This window comes from Chiloscyllium punctatum, chromosome 10 (genome assembly GCF_047496795.1).
Source record: "Chiloscyllium punctatum isolate Juve2018m chromosome 10, sChiPun1.3, whole genome shotgun sequence".
NCBI lineage: Eukaryota > Metazoa > Chordata > Chondrichthyes > Orectolobiformes > Hemiscylliidae > Chiloscyllium > Chiloscyllium punctatum.
Genome location: NC_092748.1, coordinates 91021563 through 91047268, shown reverse-complemented (window position 1 = coordinate 91047268; position 25706 = coordinate 91021563). Strand labels below are relative to the sequence as shown.

The window sequence follows — 25706 nt, the reverse complement described above, 5'->3', positions numbered from 1 at the left end:
GGAGGGAGAGTGCAGGTCCCAGGTGATGAGGACGTGACAGGCAGGGTCTGAGGTGTTAGGTATTTGAGAAAGTGTAGTTAAAGGAATGTAGAGTAAACTGAGGTCAGTTGAAATGTTACCCACCGTCTAGATTAGGTTTCAATATCCTTAACTTTTTCTGAGTAACTGTGTACTTAGCTGCAAATGAACCCTTCAAAATTCTCTGGTTTAAATGGATTCCTTTGGAGGGTTCCAAGCATGGGGGAGCTGTTCAGCAGGATTTTAAATTTCCCAGCAAGTCCGTTGTATACTACAATGGGGATTCCTTAGTGTCCCCAAGCGCAACTTCCATCTATGCTTCAGAAGGGAGTTTCTGGGTATCGGAAAATCCAGACCATTATTGTCCACAATTTAACTTTCAAACTGCTTCTGACTGTAATTTTCAGTGGTTTACTTCAAAAATGTACAATTTGTACTAATGCACAACAATATCTGCAATTTTATGATAAATGTTTTTATTTTGAAATTAATTTGAAATTACTTTAATGCAAACCATGACCACAGTCCCTATTTGAAAGAGCTCCTATTTTCTTGGTTAGGTTTTGTATACCAAGATAGCCACATTATTGCTGAGGAACAATTGGTTTACTACCAATAGCTGACCACTTCCCTGTAAACAAAAAAGAAAAGTGGAGGTTTCTTTTTATATCATGTACCTCAACCCAATCAATATCCAGTTACGGTACAGCTATGTTAGAAACTTTAGAATAGTGTCAATCCAGAGCAGGAAAGTGAAGATAATAATTGTGCCAAGAATTCTGCACTGCAAGATGGTTCCTAGTTGCTGCAATATAGTTAGTCATGCTAATAAGGACTAACTGATCACTTTATATATTGTTGGAATTTTAAGACTTGGTAGCATATAGTATTCCTTGTGATGTGTAATTTTATGAGTATATTTTTGCTGATATCACACCTATTGTAATTCTTCAAATAACTTGTTGAATGCTTTAATTTGTTAGGTTGGAAGCAGTTCACTGTGGGTGCTATCCATTGTGTCCTAAAGCCTTAGTTTATCCAGAGATCTTTCCAGGTAATTTCCTCGTGTGAACAAATATTATTGATGAGCTTGAAAGTCACTATTATTCTGTCAAGGTGGCTGTGTACCTTGATGGCTGGAGCACTATGATCAAACAGTTCTTCATTCCCCTCCTTCCATGCACTCCACTCCTTAACCTCACAGCAATGTAACCTTCTGGGAGAGGCAACAAATCAGAGGATAAACTATGACTGCCTGCAACAAAAACTTGCATTTATATCATACTGTTAGCCCACTAAATTATAATAGAGACAACTCACAGGAACAATTATTCTGTAAATTTGACACCAAGCCATAAGAAGCAGTAAGATTACCATCAAGTTTGTATAAAGAGGCAGGTTTTAATGAATTACATGAAGCAGGAGAGAGCAGTAGAAAAATGACGAGGTGTAGGTTAATTGCAGAGTTAAGTCCTAGACAGCTGAAAACATTGCCACCAGTGAAGTAATGGCTAAAATCAGGGGTGCACAAGAGACCTGGAGCAAAATGTTGAGAACTTTGAGAATTGTAGCCTTAATGAGGTTGGAGGTGGAAAATTGAAATCCAAAGATTTGGAATCAAGGAAAATTTTGGGAGGCAATGTAAGTCAGCAGGTGCATTAACGTGTGACAGGGAAAAGAGCCTTGAAAATCCTCTACTATTCCTTCTAGTAATCAAAACTAGTTTAAGAAATAACATCGATCATGTGTTATCTGTGAAGGCATTTACCTTTTCAATGACGATATCTCTGTCCCAGTCAAATTCTAGGCCCCTTGAGGGTATGCAGAGTCATCACCAAATCCCCCTGCCTCTCAAAAGATTTTAAATAGAAATTGTGACTATAAAGTATGTTTCACAAAACTTAGGCAAATGTATTAAATTTACTTCAGAAAAATATTGTCAGTAACAAATGTGAAAAGAATATGAAGCAAGCATAAAAGTTGAAAAGTTGGAACTTAAAATCCTGGTTCAGTGAAGTTAATACCATTGACTAAATTAAGCTAGCAAAAAAAAAGGCCTTTCAGTGGGAAAACTTTGTTCATTTGGACAACATGTAGAACCCAAAGAATCTTCCAGTTCTTCATTTCACATCTTAAGTTTATGTAATCAGAAAATTGTCAATACCTATCAGTAATTAAATTTTAAAATGTAATATTTTTCAAATTTTCTTATGCATAATTACAATATTAAATGCATCCCTTCTTCAAAGGAAGTGAGCAATAGCAATGTTTGATCTACAAAATTAATGGTATATGAATAAAATAATTTAGAATTGCATTGGATCTATGACATAGAAAAGTCCCTTTCAGCCCAACAGTTTGTGTTGTTGTTTATCCTCCACATAAAATCTAACCATACTTTACCTAAGTCATCTTTGCATGTCCCTTTTTGTGTCATACCTGACTTCCTTTTGTATCAATCTGTGCCATTTTCCTAGACTTCATGGGGTATCAAGTTCCACATTCTAACTACTCTCTGGTTAAGAAGCTTGGCTAGTTTCTTAATTGGATTTATTAAATACTTGATTATATGTTTTGAATTTTTTGCTGAATTTATAGTTTACAAAGAATTTTATTGTGTATTAGACTGTTTGTTATTTGCAATGTAGAGAACACTAAAATTCCCCTCTTCCTTTATACAAGAGGTTTCTCTTAGAAAAATGCACCATTTTATCAGTTGGTTATGGATTACCAGAGTCTTTTACCCAGCTTATACAAGCAAGTTAGTGCCGGGTTTACTGTACTGCTACACTGCCAATTGTGCACTCCAGTCTCCACCACAAAACTTTCATTTCTTTAAGCACCAAGTTTAAAGCCAGCGTGAAATCAGAACCACAAGTGCAAACTATGGTCAAACTCCAGGCCAAGATATACATTTTTCTATCCCCGGGATACTTGTCTGTCTGGCATTTTGAAGTGCCAGTGAGTTGAAGTCTATTTTGAAGATGTCTCTTTAATAAGACCTGCCCAATAAACACACCTATTTTGCTATTTGAAGATACAGGCCACAAAATTTATTACAGCTGTTCCTGCTCCACCAGCATCATGTTATATGAAGTGAAATAATCACGATTGAGCGAGAGTGATTCCAGGGAATTGCTTACCCTTGACTTTAACACAGCATTTGGTGTGATGAGGTTCATTTCTATCCACATTGAAAATGACACAAATAAAAACTAAAATATTTCAATATGAAGTACCAATTAAACCTGTACTATCTGTTGTACAAAGTTTCAATTCTGGCAGGAGTGTAGGTTGTCATCAAAGAGTTAGCATTTGAAGGTCAATTATATCCAATATCAATTTCTCTCCCAGCCACTCACATTCTGACTTTGAACTATATCACTGTTCCATCATTTTTACTGGGAGAGTATCTTTCAATGCCCACCCTCCCCCCTAAAAAAAAAGCATCATGAAATGCATTGGTTTAAGAAGGCAATTCTTCGCCACCACCTCGAGGACAATTAGCAATCATTAGTTGATGCTGGCCTAGCCAGTGGCACCCACTTCCTTCAACAATGAAACAAGCATAACGTATTTCCGAACATCCATTCTACTGGACCTAATACCTTGGCAATGTTCTATCTGTGTTAGATCTCCGTAGAGAACTAAACACAGTTTGAATCAATAAAGTATCTTGATTTTTACATACTTGGATGATTGTTTCACAAAAACTTCTAATTTACTTACAGATGTGTATCTATATTCTACACCGCAACAATTATTTAAGAGGCTTCAGACTTTCTGCAAAAGACCTTATCTTGCAAGAAGGAATGCTATTAAGGTAATTTATTTAATTAATTATCAGGAGGAAAAGATACCTGGGCAACCTTGTGATTTTCTACAAGTTTCATTTACAAGTTCCTGCCTATGACATTACATTATAAAGTACTGAATTGAAGAACATCTGAACTTTTTCTTTTTTCTTGGTTTTGCAATCGCATAATTAGAACACAGCCAAACATTTTCAACACTAGACAAAAATTGCAATTGTTCAAAAAAGTTCACTTTGATTTGCTAACTGAATTCAAAAATTTTGAGAGAAGAGTGTTAGATTCTATGATTTCTCTTTATTTAGATTAGGATGAACAGGAATTGACTGGTTCCACTGTGGTACATTAGTGACAACAAATGTTGAGACAGTGAGTTAATTTGAGATGGTTTGGCCTTCCATGGTATGTGAAATGAAAACTCAATTTGTCTTTTTTGATAGTTCTCAAGTCCATTAAATATTTTCAATTTTTTTAAATGGTTACAAATATGTCCACAGAAATTGCTGGAAAAGCTCAGCAGATCCAGCAGCATCTGTAGAGAGAAATCACAATCAACATTTTGGGTCAAGTGATCCTTAGAACAGACCTGCTGAGCTTTTCCAGCAATTTCTGGTTTTGTTTCTGATTTACAGCATCTGCAGCTTTTTTTCATTGAGAATACATCCTTCTTACTTCAGTTGTTTAGCTAATCTTCATGTTGATTACAAGCAGAAAGCGGTTTTCCAGTGTATTTCATTGTCAGCCATTTTGAAACTTAGGTTCAGTTAAAAACAACTTATCACGGCAAGCCCAATGGTAAATATGAAAAAGTTTGAAGGGTATCCCATTAATTCATTCTCTCTTCATTTTTGTTTGAAATGTCTGGATGATTTGTTCAAGTCATGGTCTCTTTCAGTTTTTAACATGTTAATGCACAGGTAGTATCTTAAAGGGAACGTTTTCTGTAGCACAGCTTACAAGGAACTTTGTGTTTCTGGAAAGTTCAGAAAATGATATTTATGTTCAATAATGATTTGTTTTATCAGATTAGATTCCCTATAGTGTGGAAACAGGCACTTCAGCCCAACCAGTCCACACCGACCCTCCAAAGAGTAACCCACCCAGACCCATTTCCCTCTGACTAATGCATCTAACACTATGGGCAATTTAGCATAGCCAATTCACCTGACCTGCACATCTTTGGACTGTGGGAGGAAACTGGAGCACCCGGAGGAAACCCACACCAACACGGGGAGAATGTGCAAACTCCACACAGACAGTCGTCCGAGGTTGGAATCAAACCTGAGACCCTGGTGCTGTGAGGAAGCAGTGCTAACCACTGAGCCACCGTGCCGCCTAAATTCTTGAAAATAACTGGCTACTACCAATTGAACTGAAGTCATCAACAAAACTACATCTTGTGTACTTTATAATATTCAGAGAAAACTAAGAGACTAAATCTGTGATGTAGATTTTCTGAAAGTAAACTCTTTTCCTCCTAAAGTAATTATATCAACTAGGTAAGCAATGAACAAACAAATTAAAAAGCAAAACTTCATTCAGTTGGCAAGTTTTCATTTGATGATATGGAGAGCCTTTATATTCTGCAATTGTTGACATGCTTTTGGGATTGCAGTTCTATTAGAATTGTTTTGATAAGGAATATGATGACATTGAATACATGTAGTAGAATATTGTTATATGCAGTCAACTAATGTTGGTATTAAACAGATGCCTACAAGCAATAAGACAAACCTTTCAAGGATTACATAACTTATGCCTACAACTTGGGATTCAGCTATCAACTTCAAATAAATGTGAATTTACAGTATTATAGTTGCTCCTGTTAGAGACAGCTGTATTACTGCATACATTGTTGCCATTATTCTTTAGAATCATATGGGATGTTTTGTTATTCTTTCCTGTGATGTGGGCATTTTTTGGCAAGACTAGCAAGGCCAGCTCAATGCAGATTTTCAGCATATATTCATATTGCTTTTCAGGCAGGAATGGATAATAAAAAAAATGATAAAAGCTATATTATTTGGTCAGACTTTTTTCCCAAAATTCCAAAACAATGCAACAGCTTAAAAATCAGTAATTACTGCTCCAAGAAATCAAGGAAATTACTTCCAACACCTTAAAACCCTTAAAAAAGGACCAGCTCTATAGCCATAAATTTCGCCCATCCTTGATCAAAATGACTTGGTGAAAGTCTAGATTAGAGTGGTGCTGGAATGGCACAGCAAGTCAGGCAGTGTCCGAGGAGCAGGAAAATCAACTTTTCGGGCAAAAGTCCTTCATCAGGAATGACTTGGTGGACCACTTCAGAGGGGTATTAAGAGTCATGTGACTGTGCATCTAGAGTCACATCTAGGGCAGATAGGTAAGGATGACAGATTTTCTTTCCTAAAGAATATTAGTAAACCAGATTTATTTTTATGACGATCAATATGCTGGACATGCACATGGACAACAGTGAATTGAGGGGTGCATAGGTTAGGTTATTTTATTTTACATTAGGATTAATCCTTGGCACAACATCATAGGCCAAAGGTAAAAACAATGACTGCAGATGCTGGAAACCAGATTCTGGATTAGTGGTGCTGGAAGAGCACAGCAGTTCAGGCAGCATCCAAGGAGCTTCAAAATCGACGTTTCGGGCAAAAGCCCTTCATCAGGAATAAAGGCAGTGAGCCTGAAGTGTGGAGAGATAAGCTAGAGGAGGATGGAGGTGGGGAGAAAGTAGCATAGAGTACAGAGGGGATGAAGGTGATAGGTCAGGGAGGAGAGGGTGGAGTGGATAGGTGGAAAAGGAGATAGGCAGGTAAGACAAGTCCAGACAAGTCATGGGGACAGTGCTGAGCTGAAGTTTAGAACTAGGGTGAGGTGGGGGAAGGGGAAATGAGGAAACTGTTGAAGTCCACATTGATGCCCTGGGGTTGAAGTGTTCCGGGGCCAAAGGGCCTGTTCTGTGCTGTATTTTTCTATGTTCTATGTTCTAATAGTATAGTCACCATTCAAGTAGATTTCGGGTCCATGGCTTATTGATTCAGTTTAATGATGTGGAAGAACATACTTCTGCAATGCTAGCCCACCGATATTATCACCAAGATTAAATTCTAAAAAGAACCTCTGGCTAAAATCATACTGTAACTTGAAACTTCAAAGAAATTACACACTTAATTGTTTAAACTGCAGTGGTTTCCTGAATTTAGCATTTTATTAGCTGAAACAGCATATTAATTCATTGACAGCCTTTCTTTTACTAAGCTAGCTTACCATCACTCAACTTCAGTAGCTATTTAAATGAAACTTTACCATATGTAAAAAAGTCCCATTAGTTTAACCATGCAAAATGGTAACCCCTGTCAATTACGTTAAAAATGTGCAAAACAAAAACTCAATTTAACACATAATTTCAAAGTAATTATCTCTCAATGTCTATTAACTTGACAATGGTTCAGATGCCAGCTCATAATACTTCAGAATGCTGAGTGCACACTTCTTCTGTTCCTCATCATTCCTGCACACTGCATACTGCACATTCTTCTGGTTAGGCCCAAGCTTTAAAGGGAAACTGTTGCCAACTCTCCAGCTGCATCCAGTATTTGAACTTTTTCTAATTCAATATGTATGCTGTTACATTTTTGCAATTGTTACTTCCCTGACTGAATGATGAGGTCAATTGTCTTTTACAATATTTCCAAGAATAGCTGCCTCTTTCAAAACTCCTTTCAAGAGATCATTTTAGTGTGTCTTAAGTTCTGTTGATGAAATGGTAAAAGTAATTGACAATAATGTTGAACATACAGTATTTATTGTGGCCCAGAAACACTTTTAAGCAGTTAATGACTAGAGGTTAATCACATGGGGATTGGGTGGTGCAGTGGGTTAGCGCATTGTTTCTTCATTTTTGGAACCTTGATTTGAATCAACTCCATATTGATGGAATGGAAGTTCCTTGATATGATTTCTATGTAAATTTAGTACATGCAGTTTTAGTACAAATCTCAGTGAACATTAGCTAATGCAGAAAACTACAATAAGTTTGACATGAACAAAGCAAAAGATCATGCGGCTGGGTCATTACAGAGAGGGTAGGCGGTGTTATGTTCTGTTTGCAATTGATGTCACTACATAACAGTGGTAACTATTTTATATATAGTGGGAAACTCACTGTCTAGATTCATGCTAGAGGAGCAGCCACATGAAGTTTAGGAAAGAAGTGATAGAGAGTGCAGGAGGAAAAGAAAATAAACTGACATGTCGCAAACACCCTTTTAGTAATGGCTGTGGGATGGATATATCTCCGAAAATTCCATCTAGACTTTTAGGTCATTTATTTGTACTGTCAAGTTTCCAATGTATCTCAATCCACCAATAAAAATGAGGAAATACTTAAAACTTTTAACTCTGTAAATCATCGTCTGTTAAATACGGATTTTCACCATATATTTATGTTGTTTTTCAGGCAGGAATAGTGAATTTTTTTTTAAAAATGGAAATATACATGACAAAAGCTATGTTATTTGGTCATACATTTTTTTCTCAAAGTTCCAAAGCAATGCAACAGCTTATAAAACAGTAATTACTGCTCCAAGAAATCGAGAAAATCAGTCCCAACACTTAAAAAATTCTCAAAAATGGAGTAGCTCTTAAAGCCACAATTTTCTCCCATCCTCCATCTTGGATTGCCCAGAATCCTTCTGGTTGCTTAACAAGGTTAGATCACATGCAATACAGGGAGAACTAGCCATTTGGATGCAAAGTTGGCTCATAGGTAGGATAGGTTGGAGGGCTGCTTTTCAGACTGGAGGCCTGTTCTGTGCTGGGTCTACTGCTTTTGTAACTGTTATAAATTATTTGGATGTGAATAAAGGAGGTGTAGTTCATAAGTTTCCAGATGACACCAAAACTGGTGGTGTAGTGAACAGTGAAAAAGGTTACCTCAGAGTACAACGGGAACTTGATCAAATGGGCCAGTGGGCTGAGGAGTGGCAGATGGAGTTTAATCTAGATAAATGAGAGGTGCTACGTTTTAGGCAAATCAGGATAGAACTTACACACTTAATGGTAAGGACCTGGGGAGTGTTGCCAAACAAAGAGACCGAGGAGGGCAGGTTTATAGTTCCTTGAAAGTTGAGTCACAGGACGGCAGAGTAGCGAAGAAGACGTTTGGTACGCTTGCCTTTATTGTTCATTTTATTGAGCATAGGAGTTTTGAAGTCATGTTGCGGCTATACAAGATATTGGTTTGGCCACTTCTGGAATACTGCTTTCAACTTGGTCTCCTTGATATAGGAAAGATGTTGTGAAACTTGAAGCTGGAGCTATTTTCCCTGGAGCTTTAGAGGCTGAGAGGTGATCTTATTGGAGTTTGTAAAATTAAGTGTTGCTGAACAAAGAGACCTTGGAGTGCAGGTTCTTAGCTCCTTGAAAGTATAATTGCAGGTAGATAGGATAGTGAAGAAGGCATTTGGTATGCTTTCCTTTATTGTTCAGAGTACTGAGTATAGGAGTTAGGAGGCCGTGTTGCAGCTGTACAGGACGTTGGTTAAGCTATTTTTGGAATTTTGCATGCTGTTCCGGTCTCCTTCCTTTCGGAGGGATGTTGTGAAACTTGAAAGGGTTCAGAAAAGATTTACAAGGATGTTGCCAGGGTTGGAGGATTTGCGCTATAGGGAGATGCTGATTAGGCTGGAGCTATTTTCCTTGGAGCGTCGAAGGCTGAGGGGTGACCACATAGAGGTTTATAAGATCATGAGAGGCATAGATAGGGTAGCTAGATAAAGCCTTTTTCCTGGGGTGGGAGAGTCCAGAACTAGAGGGCATAGGTTTCGGGTGAGAGGGGAAAGATATAAAAGGGACCTAAGGGGCAATGTTTTCACACAGAGGGTGGTGCATGTATGGAATGAGCTGCTAGCAGAAATGGTGAAGGCTGGTACAATTGCAACATTTAAAAGGCATCTGGATGGGTATATGAATAAGAAGGATTGAGAGGGATATGGGCCAAGTGCTGGTAAATTGGACGAGATTAGGTTGGGATATCTGGTCAGCATGGACAAGTTGGACCAAAAGGTCTGTTTCCATGCTGTACATTTCTATGACTGTATCAGAGGTATGGTTCGGGTAAATAAACAAGGCCTTTTCCATAGGGTAGGGGAGTATCAAACTAGAGGACGTAGGTTTAAAGTGAGAGGGGAAAGATTTAAAAGGGACCTAAAGGGCAACGTTTTCACTCAAGCTGGTGCATGTATGGGATGAACTGCCAGAGGAAGTGGTGGAGGCTGGTACAGTTACAACATTTAAAAGGCATGTGGTGGTTATATAAATCGGAAGGGTTAGAGAGATATGGGCCAAATGCTGGCAAATAGGACTAGATTAATTTAAGATATCTCGTCTGCATGGACAAGTTGGGCTGAAGGGTCTGTTTCCACACTGTATATCTCTATGATTCCATGACTTGTAACCATATGTCTGTCCTCTATGATGGATAATGCAAATGGTTGCTGAAATGCAAAAAATCAATTTGGTCAACATCTAGTATTTTTCAAAAATTCATATTTCTTAGGTTGATATAAATATTATCATTTTGGGAAAACTAAAATCATGTCTAAATCCATGCAATGTAGTATCCTTGAGTGAAAGACGTTTTCCTGACTATCTTAGAACAGAAAGCTTTTGAAACCTGAGTGCTACAATAATTAGGGCAACTTGATCTACTTGTCTCTCCTCTGGATTAATGGGTTTTGGCCTCATTCTGTGGGCAGAATTTTAATTTTTGGACCTGCCTGCAGCAAAGGATACCAGTATCATGTTGGAAACCTGAAATATCATGAAGCAAATTTCATAGTAGCTGTTAATAGCCTAACCATGCTGTTAACATCCAATATCTAGAGGACTGTGGAGGTTTAATTGTTGAGTATATTCAAGACAGATATCTGTAGATTTTTGGAGACAAGTGACATCAGGAGGTACAGGGACAGTGACATTGAGGTATGATCAGCCATGATGTAACTGGCCATCCCCATTCCTATGTTCGTACAAGTTTCCTGACCAATCAGAGCAGGATACAAAGCAGTCTGCACGTGACTGTTCAAGATTTGGGATTTAAAGGGGCCCTGACAAAGAATAGACTGGATAATTTCTGCAATATCCAGTGGAGAGACAACTGCATCATACTCGAGAGTTTCAATCTAGGAAGCTACCCTCACCCCCATCCCTCAGCTCTCAGACACATCCCGAGAGATCACGCTGTGGAGCTGTAACATTCATCATCAAACAGTGTCTTCAGAGAGAGAAGGAATAACAATGGCTCTGAAGTAAAGTGACTGTGGCTGTATGTCACTGAGGAGGTAACAGTAGAAGTTGCTTCCATCTTCATTGGCATTTGATTATTTGAACTAATCAAAGTAATAAATGTGAGTAGAATGTTGTATTCAAGTTCCAAATCCTTCTTTCTGTCATCTATCAGCACCATTCAGATCTTACAACTTCACTTATGCTTTCTTTCAAGGCACTTCCTCACAATCTCATCAGAGCAGGTATCACTGACTCTCACCCTCATTGTCACTAACATCAGATTATCGATACATGATTATTTTAAATCCTTTCACCGTTTCACTTCTAATTTAAATCTTTCATTAATGACACAACTACTTCAAGCACCCCATAGGAATTAGTGTAAAAGGTGGACAAAAGACTCCTCCAAGAAGGTCTGAGCAAATTCACATCTTCCACTAGCTCAAGTACAGACATCTTTGAGGGGATTCCAGGGCAGTTAGTTGGTTTGTCACACATTGTACCTCATATCTCAAATAAACGTGCATAGATTTTGGAAGGTGCAAGATCTGTTCAGCTGAATGCAATGCTGAATTTGGAAATTATTGATGAAGTGGGCTAGACCAGAACAATAGCAGGTTCTATCTGTGGGAGCTGATGTGAACTAGTAGGGAGAGGTTGGAGGAAGCTGTCTCTGGTGTGAGTGCTATGATGTGTCCAGCCTTTGCACTGATGCCCATCTCCGTGCATACTCAGTTTGTCAGATTAAATAAGATGGATGAGAAGCCCTCAAATAAAAGCAAAATAATGTGGATGCTGGAAATCAGAAATAAAAACAGAAAATACTGGAGCAGGGTCATATTGGAATTGAGATGTTAACTCTCTTTCTCTCCACAAATGCTTCCAGACCTATTGAGCTTCTTCACCATTTTATTATATGTGAAGCTCTCACTCTGTTCATTCAGGATTTGTTGAAATGCAACAAATTACTTATCTGTTCTTGTGTTCTTGGACAATGCAGATAGGACGGTGAAGAAAGGGCTCATAGAATGTACTCAGCATTCCCAGTTACTACTTCATGCCCTCCCATCCTCAGTTAAAGCTCCATATACTGGCCCTTGTCCCTATGACCAAGTTTTTTAAAAAGCTCCAAAACCTAGAGAGTGACAGTCACAGTCAACTAAGGAACTAACAGCCACCTCTTGCTCAGCTGGAGCTAGTTGGATAGTAACGTGAAAGAGTGGTGGCAAGAGGAAGAGAAAGATTTTGTTGTTTCTCAAGGGAAATTATTTCAGTGCATCATAAGCTTCATTTCAAATCATCATTCATCTTTATCACAACCTCTTGGCCTTGAGGTAAATGGTATGACAAGAGTGAAAGACAGACGTATATATCAATGAGATGGAAGGATCATTGACTATGAGAATGTTTTGTGTTGTTGGAAAGTTCAGTGGCCAATGGGTACAGCAATGATATTTCAAATAGCTGCAATGCTTCAGGTTAGCTGAATCATGCTTGTATTGTTCCATCCTAGAAATCATTGGTAATTTATCCTCACCCACATCCAGTTCCTTCTCATGTTGTCCTTCCCCTTCTATTCTCAATTCTCCAATGATGAATAGTGGTTGTTACTTCTTTGCTCCTGCAACTCCAGTCATGACTATGTTGTGCAAGGTTTAGCAGACTACTAGATACCTTTGATGCATATTGAACGGGCAGCCCCCATCTATCCAAGTACCTGAATTCAAAAACCTAATAATAACTTACTCAGTGACTACTCTTGTGCTCACGTGGCTTCAGTTGTATCTTTCCTGTCTAACAATAGTAGGAATCCCCACTTGTATGATCAGCTGCATCTTCAAAGAGTAGCCCTTTTTTTCCAAAACAGTGATGACTGCATCTACTTGGAGGTGCAAAGATCTGTTGTAGAGTTTGCAGGTATAACGTAAGCATCTTGGCAGCATCCTGGTTATCTTATATTGATGTATGCGATAATCTCCTCATGGTTATATACCATAGGACATTAATGTCCTTCACTGGTGAACTTTATATGAATGTTCTTCATGGAAGGAAATCTGCCATCCTGACCTTGTCGAGCCTAGAGGTGACTGCAGACCCATAGCAATATGGTTGATTCTCAGTTGCCTTCTGAAATGGCCAGGTAAAAACAATGACTGCAGATGCTGGAAACCAGATTCTGGATTAGTGGTGCTGGAAGAGCACAGCAGTTCAGGCAGCATCCAAGGAGCAGCGTAATCGACATTTCGGGCAAAAGCCCTTCATCAGGAATATAGGCAGAGAGCCTGAAGCGTGGAGAGATAAACTAGACGAGGGTGGGGGTGGGGAGAAAGTAGCATAGAGTACAATAGGTGAGTGGGGCAGGGGATGAAGGTGATAGGTCAGGGAGGAGAGGGTGGAGTGGATAGGTAGAAAAGGAGATAGGCAGGTAGGACAAGTCCGGACAAGTCGTGGGGACAGTGCTGAGCTGGAAGTTTGGAATTAGGGTGAGGTGGGGGAAGGGGAAATGAGGAAACTGTTGAAGTCCACATTGATGCACTGGGGTTCAAGTGTTCCGAGGCGGAAGATGAGGTGTTCTTCCTCCAGGCGTCTGGTGGTGAGGGACCGGCGGTGAAGGAGGCCCAGAACCTCCATGTCCTCGGCAGAGTGGGAGGGGGAGTTGAAATGTTGGGCCACAGGGCGGTTTGGTTGATTGGTGCGGGTGTCCCGGAGATGTTCCCTAAAGCGCTCTGCTAGGAGGCGTCCAGTCTCCCCAATGTAGAGGAGACTGCATCGGGAGCAACGGATACAATAAATGATATTAGTAGATGTGCAGGTAAAACTTTGATGGATGTGGAAGGCTCCTTTAGGGCCTTGGATATAGGTGAGGGAGGAGGTGTGGGCGCAGGTTTTACAGTTCCTGCGGTGGCAGGGGAAGGTGCCAGGTTGGGAGGGTGGGTTGTAGGGGGGCGTGGACCTGACCAGATAGTCACGGAGGGAACAGTCTTTGCGGAAGGCAGAAAGGGGTGGTGGGGTCTTTTTGGAGGTGGCGGAAATGTCGGCAGGCCATTCATATGCACCTATTGCTGCAAAGTTTCAAAGGCACCATGAAAGGCAACAGCTGAAACAGCCCTGTTGCCTCAGCAAAATCCTCCTTCCTAAAATCTGGGGCTAATGCTAAAATTTGGAGAGCTGCTCACAGACTCATCAAGCAACTTTCTGACGTAATCATATTCGTGGAATCATAACTTATACACCATGTCTCAGACACAACTATCACCAACTCTGGATATGTCCTGTCCCACCTGCAGTTCAAACCCAGCAGAGATGTGGCACAGTGGTATACAATTGAGAGGGAGTTGCCCAGGGGGTCCTCAACATTGACACTGGACCCCATGAAGTCTGTGGCATCAGGTTAAATACAGCAAGGCAACTTCTTTCTGATTACCACATACCAGCCTCCCTTGGCTGATGAATCGGTATTCCTCCATGTTGAACAACACTTGGAAAAAGCACTGAGAATGACAAGGGCACAAAATGTTCTCTGGCTGGGGGATTTCAGTGTCATCTGGAGTGGCTCAGTAGCAGTACTACTGATCAAGCTGGTTGAGCCCTAAAGAACATAACTGCTAAACTGGGGTCTGCGGCAGGTGATGAGGGAAAAACAAACTTGACCTCATCCTTACCAATCTGCTAGCTGCAGATGCGTCTGTCAATGACAGTATCAGTAAGAGTGACCATCGCACAGTGCTTGTGCAGATGATATCCTGCCCTCACATTGAAAATAACCTCTATCGTGTTTTATGGCACTATCACTGAGCTGAATGGGACAGAATTCCAACAGATTGAGCAACTCAGGACTGGGCATTCATGAGATACTGTGGGCCTTCAACAGCAGCAGAATTGTACTCCAGCACAATCTATAACCTCATGGCCCACATATTCCCAGTTCAATCATTACTACCAAGCCAGGGGATCAACCCTGATTCAATGGGGAGTGCAAGAGGGCTTGCCAGAAGCAGCCAGGAGCAGCATTAGACATACCTGAAAATGATGAGTCAACTTGCTGAAGGTATCAAACCGGACTAGTTTGCAGGACTACCCCACCCCTGCAACAACAACAAGGATAGAGCCTCCCTCGGTCCTCACCTTCTACCCCATTAATCTTTCAATACAGCGCATTATCCTCTGTCATTTCTGTCACCTACAATCAGACGGTTGATATATTTCCCTCTGCACCCCTATCTTCATTCTGCAGAGACCATTCCCTCTGTGACTCCCTCCTTATGTCCACGCCACCCCCCACCAACCCACCCTTCACACCTGACACCTTGCTTTGCTACTGCAAGTGGAATAACCTACGTCCATACTTCCACACCGCTCGCCTCAATACACAGCCCGAAAGGATGTTTTCACATTTGGCAGAAGTATTCCTGCACATCCACTCACCTCCTTTATTGTGTCCTTTGCTCTCGTTGTGGTCTGCTCTACATCAGGGAGAAAGAACGCCAATGCATGGAGCGTTTCAGGGAACATCTCTGGGACACACGCACCAAACAACCCCACTGTGCTGCAGCTGACCACTTCAACGCTGGGTCACACTCCCCTAAGGACATGCGAGTCCACGGCGGCCTCCGCCACCAAATCCAAGCTACCCGACACCTGGGGGAAGGGTGTCTCATTGGTCACCTTGAAATTCTTCAACTCCATGGCATCATAGAGTCATAGAGATGTACAGCGTGGAAACAGACCCTTCGGTCCAACCTGTCCATGCTGACCAGATATCCCAACCCAGTCTAGTCCCACCTGCCAGCACCCGGCCCATATCCCTCCAAATTCTTCCTATTCATACATCCATCCAAATGCCATTTAAATATTGCAATTGTACCAGCCTCCACCACTTCCTCTGGCAGTTCATTCCATACAAGTACCACCCTCTGTGTGAAAAAGTTGCCCCTTAGGTCTCTTTTATATCTTTCCCCTCTCACCCTAAACCTATGCCCTCCAGGTCTGGACTCCCTGACCCCAGGGAAAAGACTTTGCCTATTTACCCTATCCATGCCCCTCATAATTTTGTAAACCTCTATAAGGTCACCCCTCAGCCTCCGTCGCTCCAGGGAAAACAGCCCCAGCCTGTTCAGCCTCTCCCTATAGCTCAAATCCTCCAGCCCTGGCAACATCCTTGTAAATCTTTTCTGAACCCTTTCAAGTTTCACAACATCTTTCCAATAGGAAGGAGACCCAAATTGCACACAATATTCCAACAGTGGCCTAACCAATCGCCTGTACAGCTGCAACATGACCTCCCAACTCCTGTACTCAATACTCTGACTGATAAAGGAAATCATACCAAATACCTTCATTATCCTATCTACCTGTGACTCCACTTTCAAGGAGCTATGAATCTGCACTCCAAGATCTCTTTGTTCAGCAACACTCCCTAGGTCCTTACCTTTAAGTGTACAAGTCCTGCTAAGATTTTCTTTCCCAAAATGCAGCACCTCGCATTTATCTGAATTAAACTCCATCTACCACTTCCCAGCCCATTGGCCCATCTGGTCCAGATCCTGTTGTAATCTGAGGTAACCCTCTTCGCTTAATGGTTGGGCCCTGAGGAATGTTGCCAAATAAAGAGACCTATGGGGTCAGGTGCATATTTCCTTGAAGGTGGAGTTGCAGGTAGATAGGGTGGTGCCTTTGGTGTTCAGAACATTGAGTGTAGGAGTTTGGACATCACTGTAGCTCTACAAAAAAATTGGTGCGCCCACTGGTCATATTTATATACGATTGAGAGTGAAAAGCACAGCAGGTCAGACAGCATCTGAGGGGCAGGAAAATTGACATTTTGGGCCAGAGCCCTTCTTCATGCTCAGTCCCGAAACGTTGATTTTCCTGCTTCTCGGATGCTGCCTGATCTGCTGTACTTTTCCAGCCACACACTCAACTTTGATCTCCAGCATCTGCAGACCTCACTGTCTCCTAGCATTTCTATAGGAAGGATATTGTTAAACTTGAGAAGGGTGCAGAAAATATTTGAGTTGTAAGGAGAGGGTGTATGGCATTTTTCCTGCAGTGCTGGACGCTAAGGGGTGACCCTATGGAGGTTTATAAAATCACGAGGAACATGGATGGGTGAAAAGCCAAGGTGTTTTTCCAAGGTAGGGAAGCCTGAAGCTAGAGGCATAGGTTTATGGTTAGAGGAGAAAGATTTAAAAAGGAGGGGTAGCTATTTCATGCAGAGGGTGATGGAGCATGTATGGAATGATGTAGAATGATAGTTGAGTATCATTAAATGAAAGTTTCACTTTTTCTTTGGAAGTACATACTCTAAAGGCATTGCCTTTGCTTAAGGGTACCTTAGTAAGCTTGTAACATGTACATATCAAAACGAGGCTGCAAAATATTGGAAGCAGTGGTTGCTGAATTGTAGCCTATTTTCAGAGACCACAAAGTTTGGGATTCCATGTGTGTGGTCACACAGATTATAATGGTGTCTGAGCTGAATCAATTTTGCTTTTGGTCGTCTTGAATGTGTAGATGTCAATGCAAAGGCATTCCCACAACTAATTAGAAAGGAGTAAGGCAGAAGAGGTCATTTCTCCTCCTGTCTACGGATGGCACAGGTAGCATCGCTAGAGAACATCCTGTCGAGAGAATGATAAATATCCAACCATGGATTGCTGCAGCATGGCCTGTCATTTGGAAATATCACGATGTCCTCAATAAATTTTCTGGATGATGTCCCAACAGAGAGCTCATTGGGCTATCAACCTCTCCAGAGGGAAAAAGGCATAAGAAAAGTAAGCTACTTGGACCATCAAATCAACTTCACCATTGAATGAGATCATTGCTGATCTAATAATCATTCCGCTTTCCTGACTTTTCCCTAAAATCTTTGATTCTCTTTCTGATTAACAATATGTCAGCTTAATGATCCAGCCTGGACAACCTCTGTGGTAAAGAATTTCGCAAATTCCGGACCTCAGAGAGAAGAAATTTCTCCTAATTTCTGTCTTAAACAGTAACCCCTTAATCTGAGGTTATGCCCTCTGGTCCTAGATTCTCCCACAAGCCAGAAACAATCTCTCAGTATCTGCTCTGTTAAGGCACTAAAGAATCTTATATTTTTCAACATGGTTGTGTCTCATTCTTCGAAACGATAATGAGTATAGGTCCAAGCTACTCAATGTTTCCTCATAAGAAAATAATTCCATTCCTGGGAGCAACTGAGTGAACTTTCTCTGACTCTTTACAAAGCCAGTATATCTTTCTTTTGATAAAGGGACCAAAAATATTTATAGGATTCGAGATGTGGTCTAACTAGTGCCTTGCAAGACTTAACTGTCGTATTTATTCCATTCCATTTGAAATAAAGGCTATCATACTGTTTGCCTTCCCTATTACCTGCAGAACTTGTATGCTAGTTCTTTTTTTGTGATTTATGCATGAAAGCTCCTAACTCCCCTTGAGATGCTGCTTTCTGCAATCTTTCTCCACTTCATAATAAACTAGAGGTTCTCAATAATGTTTGTGATGATGTTAAAAGTGCTGTAGCCATGACAGGTTGCTGGGATCATAAAAATAAAATAACAAACTGTGAATGCTGGGGTTTTGAAATAAACAAAAACAGAAATTAGTGGAGAAACTCAGCAGGTTGGCAGCATCTGTGAACCAAACAAAAGTTAATTTTTGAGTCCAAAGGTCCTTCTTAGAACTAGAAGAGAAAATGTTTCTTGTTAAAATATCAAATGAGTCAAAGAATGAATTGAAACTGAGGGGCACAACTGCTTTGAGATAACAAGACAAGGTATTGATGCAAAGAGAGATCAAGACACATGGCACTGAGGGTGGCCATACCTACTGTATGAGGAACATTGTACATCATCAAAGTACCTGTGCTGCTGGGTGGATTTGAAACACAAATGATGAAACTTCCATTGGGAATCCATGTATGGTATGTCAGAGCTGGAGACAGTCGCCGAGAAGTGAGATGTGGCTATGAAGTGAGTTTTGGCGAGTACCTTGTCAAAATGAAAATAATGATTGTGAACAACAGGGAAACCTAGAAAATATATGTAGGAGTAGGCCATTCAGCCCTTCAAGCCTGCACCACTATTCAATATGCTCATAACTAATCATGCAATCTCAGTATCCCATCCTGCCATCTCCCCATACCTCTTGATCCCTTTAGCCACAAGGGTCACATCCAACTCCCTCTTGAATATATCTAATGAACTGGTTCCAACAGCTTCCTATGGAAGATTTAAATGGAAATCCTGACAAAGGAAGGAGCAGAAATTCTTCAAGATGGGCATACCTGGAAGAGATGTGACAGGAATTAAACAGTAAAATAAAACAAATAACAATGATTGTTGGAGATCTGAAAAAAAGGAAAACTGAAATTGCTGGTGAAACTCAGCAGGTCTGACAGAGAGAAAACATATTCTGTGTTGCATAATCCAGTGACACTTATAAATGTTTTCTCACCACAGAAGCTGACAGACCTGCTGATGTGATGGTCTCCAGCAATTTCTCTTTTTCTTTGTTCCTGGGGACATGTTCTGACCACTCATCAAGGCAGTATGTCCAAATCGGCGTGCATTTTACATCACACAGTAGAGTCTCTCAGAACTCTTACATTGTCCTTGGTGTGTCTGGAAATATTGGGTGCTTAAAGCTGCGAAGACTTCAACTTATTGGACAAATTTTTCTTCTTATTTTCTTGGTAGTCTTGATAGATTGTCAGCGGTAATCTGGTATTTTCCTTTTGCATTTCATAAGACCCTCACTCTGACACAGCTTCCAACAAAATCTCTATTCTGGGTGTCATCTTTGTAAATCTTTTTTGTGTTCAGTAGTTACCAGCAACTTGTGATCTGTTTCAATCAAGTATGATAGGCCGAGGACATTCACAAACCTATGTACTTCTTTCTCTATAACTGCATGTCATTATTCAGTTACAGTAAAAATCCTTGAAGTGTAATAGACAGGTCATCTAATCCCATAATGCAGAATCTACCCATACTGAGAGAAGACTGCCTCCAATGATATGAGCGCTTTTTGATTGTGTCAAATGATTGCTGTTGATGCTCAACCCACAGGTGACCTAGCTTCAAAAGTTGCCTGAAAGGTTAATTTACCTCAGCTGAGTGGGATAATAATTTTCCCACTTGGTTCATCATACCCACATATCCATAAAACATTTTATTATGTGAAGGACCCTGTATGACTATAATCTCTCAATGAATGAACATGTAAAATGGGCGCAGCCGTTGAAACATAACTCTTAGTAAATAAAATTGACCATTATTTTGTATATTTCATTATTCTCAGTTTTGGTCAGAGAGTGCAAAAAGATAGTGAAGGAAATAGCAGTGCCACAGTGTGATGGTACGATCTCTGCTACTTGGTTTAATTTGGTTGAAATTAACCATGGTGTACCTGCCAAGAGATTCCTGTACTTCTTCATTCTAACACAAAAGTAGAAAAATATTCCACTCTCCAGTATTGACAGAAAAAGATTCACAGTGTTTATTGCCCATCAAAGTATTTACTGAAGTTGAAGTTCTGGTAAGTATTTGAAGCCAAAGGGCAAGAGTAAAAGAGTTATTGACTATAATTCTTTGTATATAAGAGCTAAAGTTCTTTTATACCTTGGCATTGAAGTTAGTGAATTTGATGATGTAATGATACCCTTTGGCTTTGAGCATTATTATTTATAAATCGGTCAATATTTTAACACTGTCACTCTCCAAAATGTTCACATTTGTGTACCGTTAGACTTTGAAACACTGAATAGTATGAAATGTTATTAAAGAACTGATACTTAAACTGTAGCTAAAGGGTAAAATAAATACTGACTGACAATTGCTAGATAGAAATGTTTAAGTGTTGTCCCTTGGAGATTAAGTAACCTGTGCATGCAATAATACATCCTGAATGACCTTTACAGTCCTTCTGGCAATATTTGAAACTCCCATTGAAAGCTGAGCTTTGTCTTTTCCTCACCAACTTGCTTTTGCTCTTCCATATATTTCTTCTCTTCCTTCTCAAGACGTATCCTTCCTGATTCATTCTTGTGAATTAGAATAGGATAATCTTAATTGTCACAGGTACTCCAGTTTAGGAGTAAGTGAAAAGTTTTTACTATGGCTGCCTCTAATGGCATCAAGTACCTAGGTACAAATCTTGGATGCAAAAGAGGATTAAAAAGACAGTTGGTGACATTATCTACAGTGTCTAAAGAAGTAATTAGGAAATAAGATAGTTATAAAAGTGTTAAAAGATTTTCATTACAGTCTAGTAAAGAATTTCAGATAGCAGCTCAGCATGTGGTCTGACCGCCAATGCCAGGCACAAGTCCAACAACTGTCCCACTCAGCTCCAGCCTCCAGTCTGCTCCTCACTGGCACTCAGCTGCAACAAAGTAAGTCGCACTGTACTGGGACTCACTTCTTGCGCTGCACCAGTACTCTGGCTTCCCTTCACGCTGTACCAATATTCAGGCCTCACCTTGCACTGCACCAGTACTTGGCTTCCCTTCGCACTGTACCAGTATTCAGGCTTCCCTTCATGCTGCACCAGTACTCTGACTTCCCTTCGCACTGTACCAGTATTCGTGCCTCACCTCGCACTGCACCAGTACTCGGGCTTCCCTTCGTGCTGTACCAGTACTCAGGCTTCCCTTCGCACTGTACTGGTATTCGGGCTTCCCTTCACGCTGCACCAGTACTCTGGCTTCCCTTCATATGGCACCAGTACTCAAGTATCCTCTGGCACTACACCAGTACTCTGGTTTCCCCTTGCACTGCCCCGGTACTCAGGCTTCCCCTGGCATTGCACCGGTACCCGGGCTTCCCCTGGTGCTGCACCGGTACTCTGGCTTTCCCTGGTGCTGCACCGAGACTCGGGCTTCCCCTGGTACTGCACCGATACTCTGGATTCCCCTGGCGCTGCACTGATACTCAGGCTTCCCCTGATGCTGCACCAGTACTCGGGCTTCCCCTGGCGCTGCACCGGAACTCGGGCTTCCCCTGGCGCTGCACCGGTACTTGGGCATCACCCTGGCGCTGCACTGGTACTCTGACTTCCCCTGGCACTGCACCAGTACTCTGGCTGCCTCTGATGCTGCCCCGGTACTTGGGTTTCCCTTCACGCTGCCCCTGATGCTGCCCTGGTGCTTGGGTTTCCCTTCGTGCTGCACCAGTACTCAGGTTTTCCCTCGCCTTGCCGGTAATCAGGTTTCCTCTCGCTTCGCCTGTACTCTGGTTTCCCCTGGCACTGCACTGGTACCCGGCCTTCCCTTCACACTGCGCCAGTACCCGTGCTTCCCCTGGCGCTGCACCAGTACTCAGGTTTCCCCTCACCTTGCCAATATTCTGGTTTCTCCTCGAGCTGCGCCAGTACTTGGGCTTCCCCTGGTGCTGCCCCGGTACTTGGGCTTCTCTTCACACTGCATGAGTACTCGGGTTTCCCCTCATGCTGTGCCAGTACTCGAGTTTCCCTTTGCGCTGCACGGTACTCTGGTTTCCCCACACAATGCACAGGTACTCTGGTTTCCCCTCGCACTATACTGGTACTCAGGTTTCCACACGCAACGCTCCAGTACACTGGTTTCCCCACGCGCTGCTCCAGGAATGCTGAAAAGAAAGAAACAAAAAAGAAAAGAAACAAAAACAACAGGCAAAGCAGAGGAGCTTCAGCTGGAGCGTCCTATCCTGCCATCATCTTGCCAGAAGGCAAGAGTTACCCAAAGGTTTCTAAAATGGGTCAAATTTTGCCTGCACAGAATCCAATTTGATTTTTTTAAAGTAGCATTTGGCTCAATGAAATTAAATGTAAAAGTGTGTTTTTTTTTTCTTCTGAGATCCCTCTGCATGTTGATGCTACTAAGGATTCTGCTCTTTGCAGTATACTTCCTTCCTGCATTAGATTTTCCCAAATGCATTGCCTTGCATTTGACTGAATTAAACTCCATCTGTGCCACTTCTTCAAACAAGTTTCTAGCCTATCTGCATCCTTCTCTGTCCTCTGCCTATCCTCCTCACTATTTGCTGCTCTCCCAATCTTTGTGCTGTCTGCAAATTTACTAATCAGACAACTTACATTCTCCTTCAAATCATTTATATGTAATACAAGCAACAGGCATCCCAGCATAGTTCCCTGCAGAACACCTCTGATCACAGTCAAAACATACCCTTCCACCGCTACTCTCTGTTTTGGTACATAAGCCACTTCTGTATCCATCTCACTAGCAATATCACAGATCCCATGTGATGTACCTTTTGTATCAATCATCCATGAAGGACCTTGTCAAAGACCTGCTAAAGTCCATTTCGACAACATCTACCTCTCTGTCCTCATCAATCATCATTTTCTGTAATTGTTGAGGGTGTACTGTTCATAACAATTAGAACAGAAATATACCAAACTTTTGGTACCGTTTTTTTATTTGCATGTTTTCTTCTTTATCACATAACTCTAGTAATAATTAAGTTCTGATTTTAACTCTGGTAGGAGGTGATGAGACAGGTTTCAGGCAGGCCAAGGGGTCTTACAAGTTTCAGAGTTTAGAAATTTTAATCGCTGGACCTTGTTAGCTGGTCAGAAGGGAGAATGGCAATTTTAAGGGTTAGGTGACTGAGTACCAAAGAAATTGTCCCTGAAATGCAAAATCAGTCAATTACTGATTCAAAGGTGTCACTGGACCCACAATGTTAACTTTGCTTTCTCTCCACAGATGCTGCCAGACTTACTGTATTATCCGAGCAATTTCTGTTTTGTTTCTGATTTCCATCATCTGCTACTCTTTATTTTCTTTAAATTTAACATTGTCCTTTACTGTATTTAAGGAGACTCTTGTGTTTAAAGCATTGTGAAGTTAGGAACCTTACTTGCAGACTCATTACCCATCAACATGAGTAGTCACTTTGTATTGTAGGCATTAATGAAAGGAATGCATCTGATGAAAGGATTTTGAACATTTACAGAATATAGCGATACCACTTTTAAAATTTTGGTTTTGTTTGAACTTTAATTTGTCCCACATGAAATGCACTGTAAACGACCCTTTGAAAGACTTGTAAGCTTCACTATTCAGTGAAAACTATTTCTTTATTTTAAATTTTAGTAAATTTCCATTACTTGACCAGATTAATAGAAGACAGACTGTACACAGCATGCTTAGACTCTTTCTGAAACATTAGTCTTGCTATCCTTAGTTTGATTCGTTCAGTTGGCTGGATAGCTGTTTTGTAATGCAGTGTGATGCTAACAACATAGGTTCAATTCCAAAACAGGCTGATGTTGCCATGAGGTTATCCTTTACCTCTCCTCTTGACTGAGGCAGGATGACCGTCCGATTAAAGCCCCTCCAATTTTCTCACTCTAATGGTGCTGTAGGACTGTGGTGACTTTACATTTACTTGTGTATAGCTCTAGAAAGACACTCTGTGAAATTTAATTATTAATTTTCAATTCTATTTTGATTTGCCCATATTAGGTTACAGGTTTGATTTTGAACTTAAGAAATGCCAGTTATAAAGGCAATAATGGTTGGTAGAATTTTGAAATGTCATAAAAGTTTGTTGAATTTCATATTTGGGTTCTATGACTGCATTTGCTACAATACGAATTGTTGAAGGGGAGGTGATGGTATTATTGCTAGACTGTTAATCCAGAGACCTAAGTAATGTTTTGGGGAAGTGAAATCATGGCAGATTATAGAATTTGAATTCAATGTAAATCTGGACTTAAGAATTTAATGATGACCATTGACAATGTTGGGAAAAACCAACATCCTGTTCATTGATGCCCTTTCAGGAAGGAAACTGTAATCCTCACCTGGTTGGCCGACATGTAACTCCAGTCCCTCAGGAATGAGGTTGGTTCTTAGATACTCTATGGGCAATTAGAGATGGCAATAAGTGCTGGCCAGCCAGTGATGACCACCACCTGTGAATAATTTTTATAAAGCGTGTTCTATACATTATTGTTTCAAAAAGTATGTCGCAAGAGTGTAATGCTAAAGGGTGATACAAAAAGTGTTTCAACTGAGCATCACATTGACATCAAGATAGATTGCTTGATTAGGGGTTTACATCAGGATTTGAAAATTGGTTTCCTGTCATAAACATGCTCTTGATTGAGAAAATTGATTTTGGTGAATCTGGTGATTTTGCTGATCAGGTCGAAATTTTTGAAGGCATTGATGCATGGTTCCCAGTGAATTGGTTGCATTATACAAAAAAAATCCTTATTATATTGTTTTATATTTAGCCATTTGCATGGCTGTACAAATTGAGGTGAATGCTTAGTAGGTTATGATATAAACAAGAAACGAACTGCTTCAGAAATAATTTAACTGTTTTTGTTTTGCTGAGAAATATGTAGTGAGTAATAGGATTTTAATTAGTGACCTGATCTAAGAACATCGGATTAAAATTTGAGCAGTTTATGAATTCATCCAACTTTTACAATGCATTAAGCTCTTGATGTTTGTGTATGGAATGAGCTGCCACAGGAAATGGTAGAAACTAGTACAGTTGCAATATTTAAGCGGCATTTGGATGGGTATATAATAGGACTAGATTGGGTTGAGATATCTGGTCGCCATGG

At 40.7% G+C, this 25706-nt stretch overlaps 1 protein-coding gene across 12 annotated transcripts in view; it reads left to right on the top strand.

The window, feature by feature from the left end:
- Window positions 1-25706, top strand: part of gtdc1 (glycosyltransferase-like domain containing 1) — a 369150-nt gene that overhangs the window by 306404 nt on the left and 37040 nt on the right. For all 12 annotated transcript variants that reach the window (XR_011961711.1, XM_072579734.1, XM_072579739.1 and 9 more), the window contains 2 exons: window positions 1002-1072; window positions 3750-3841. Coding sequence is in view for 11 of the 12 variants with exons in the window: in XM_072579734.1 (XP_072435835.1) it covers window positions 1002-1072; window positions 3750-3841 (163 nt within the window). In the remaining variant the exon portion in view is untranslated. The remainder of the gene's footprint in view (window positions 1-1001; window positions 1073-3749; window positions 3842-25706) is intronic.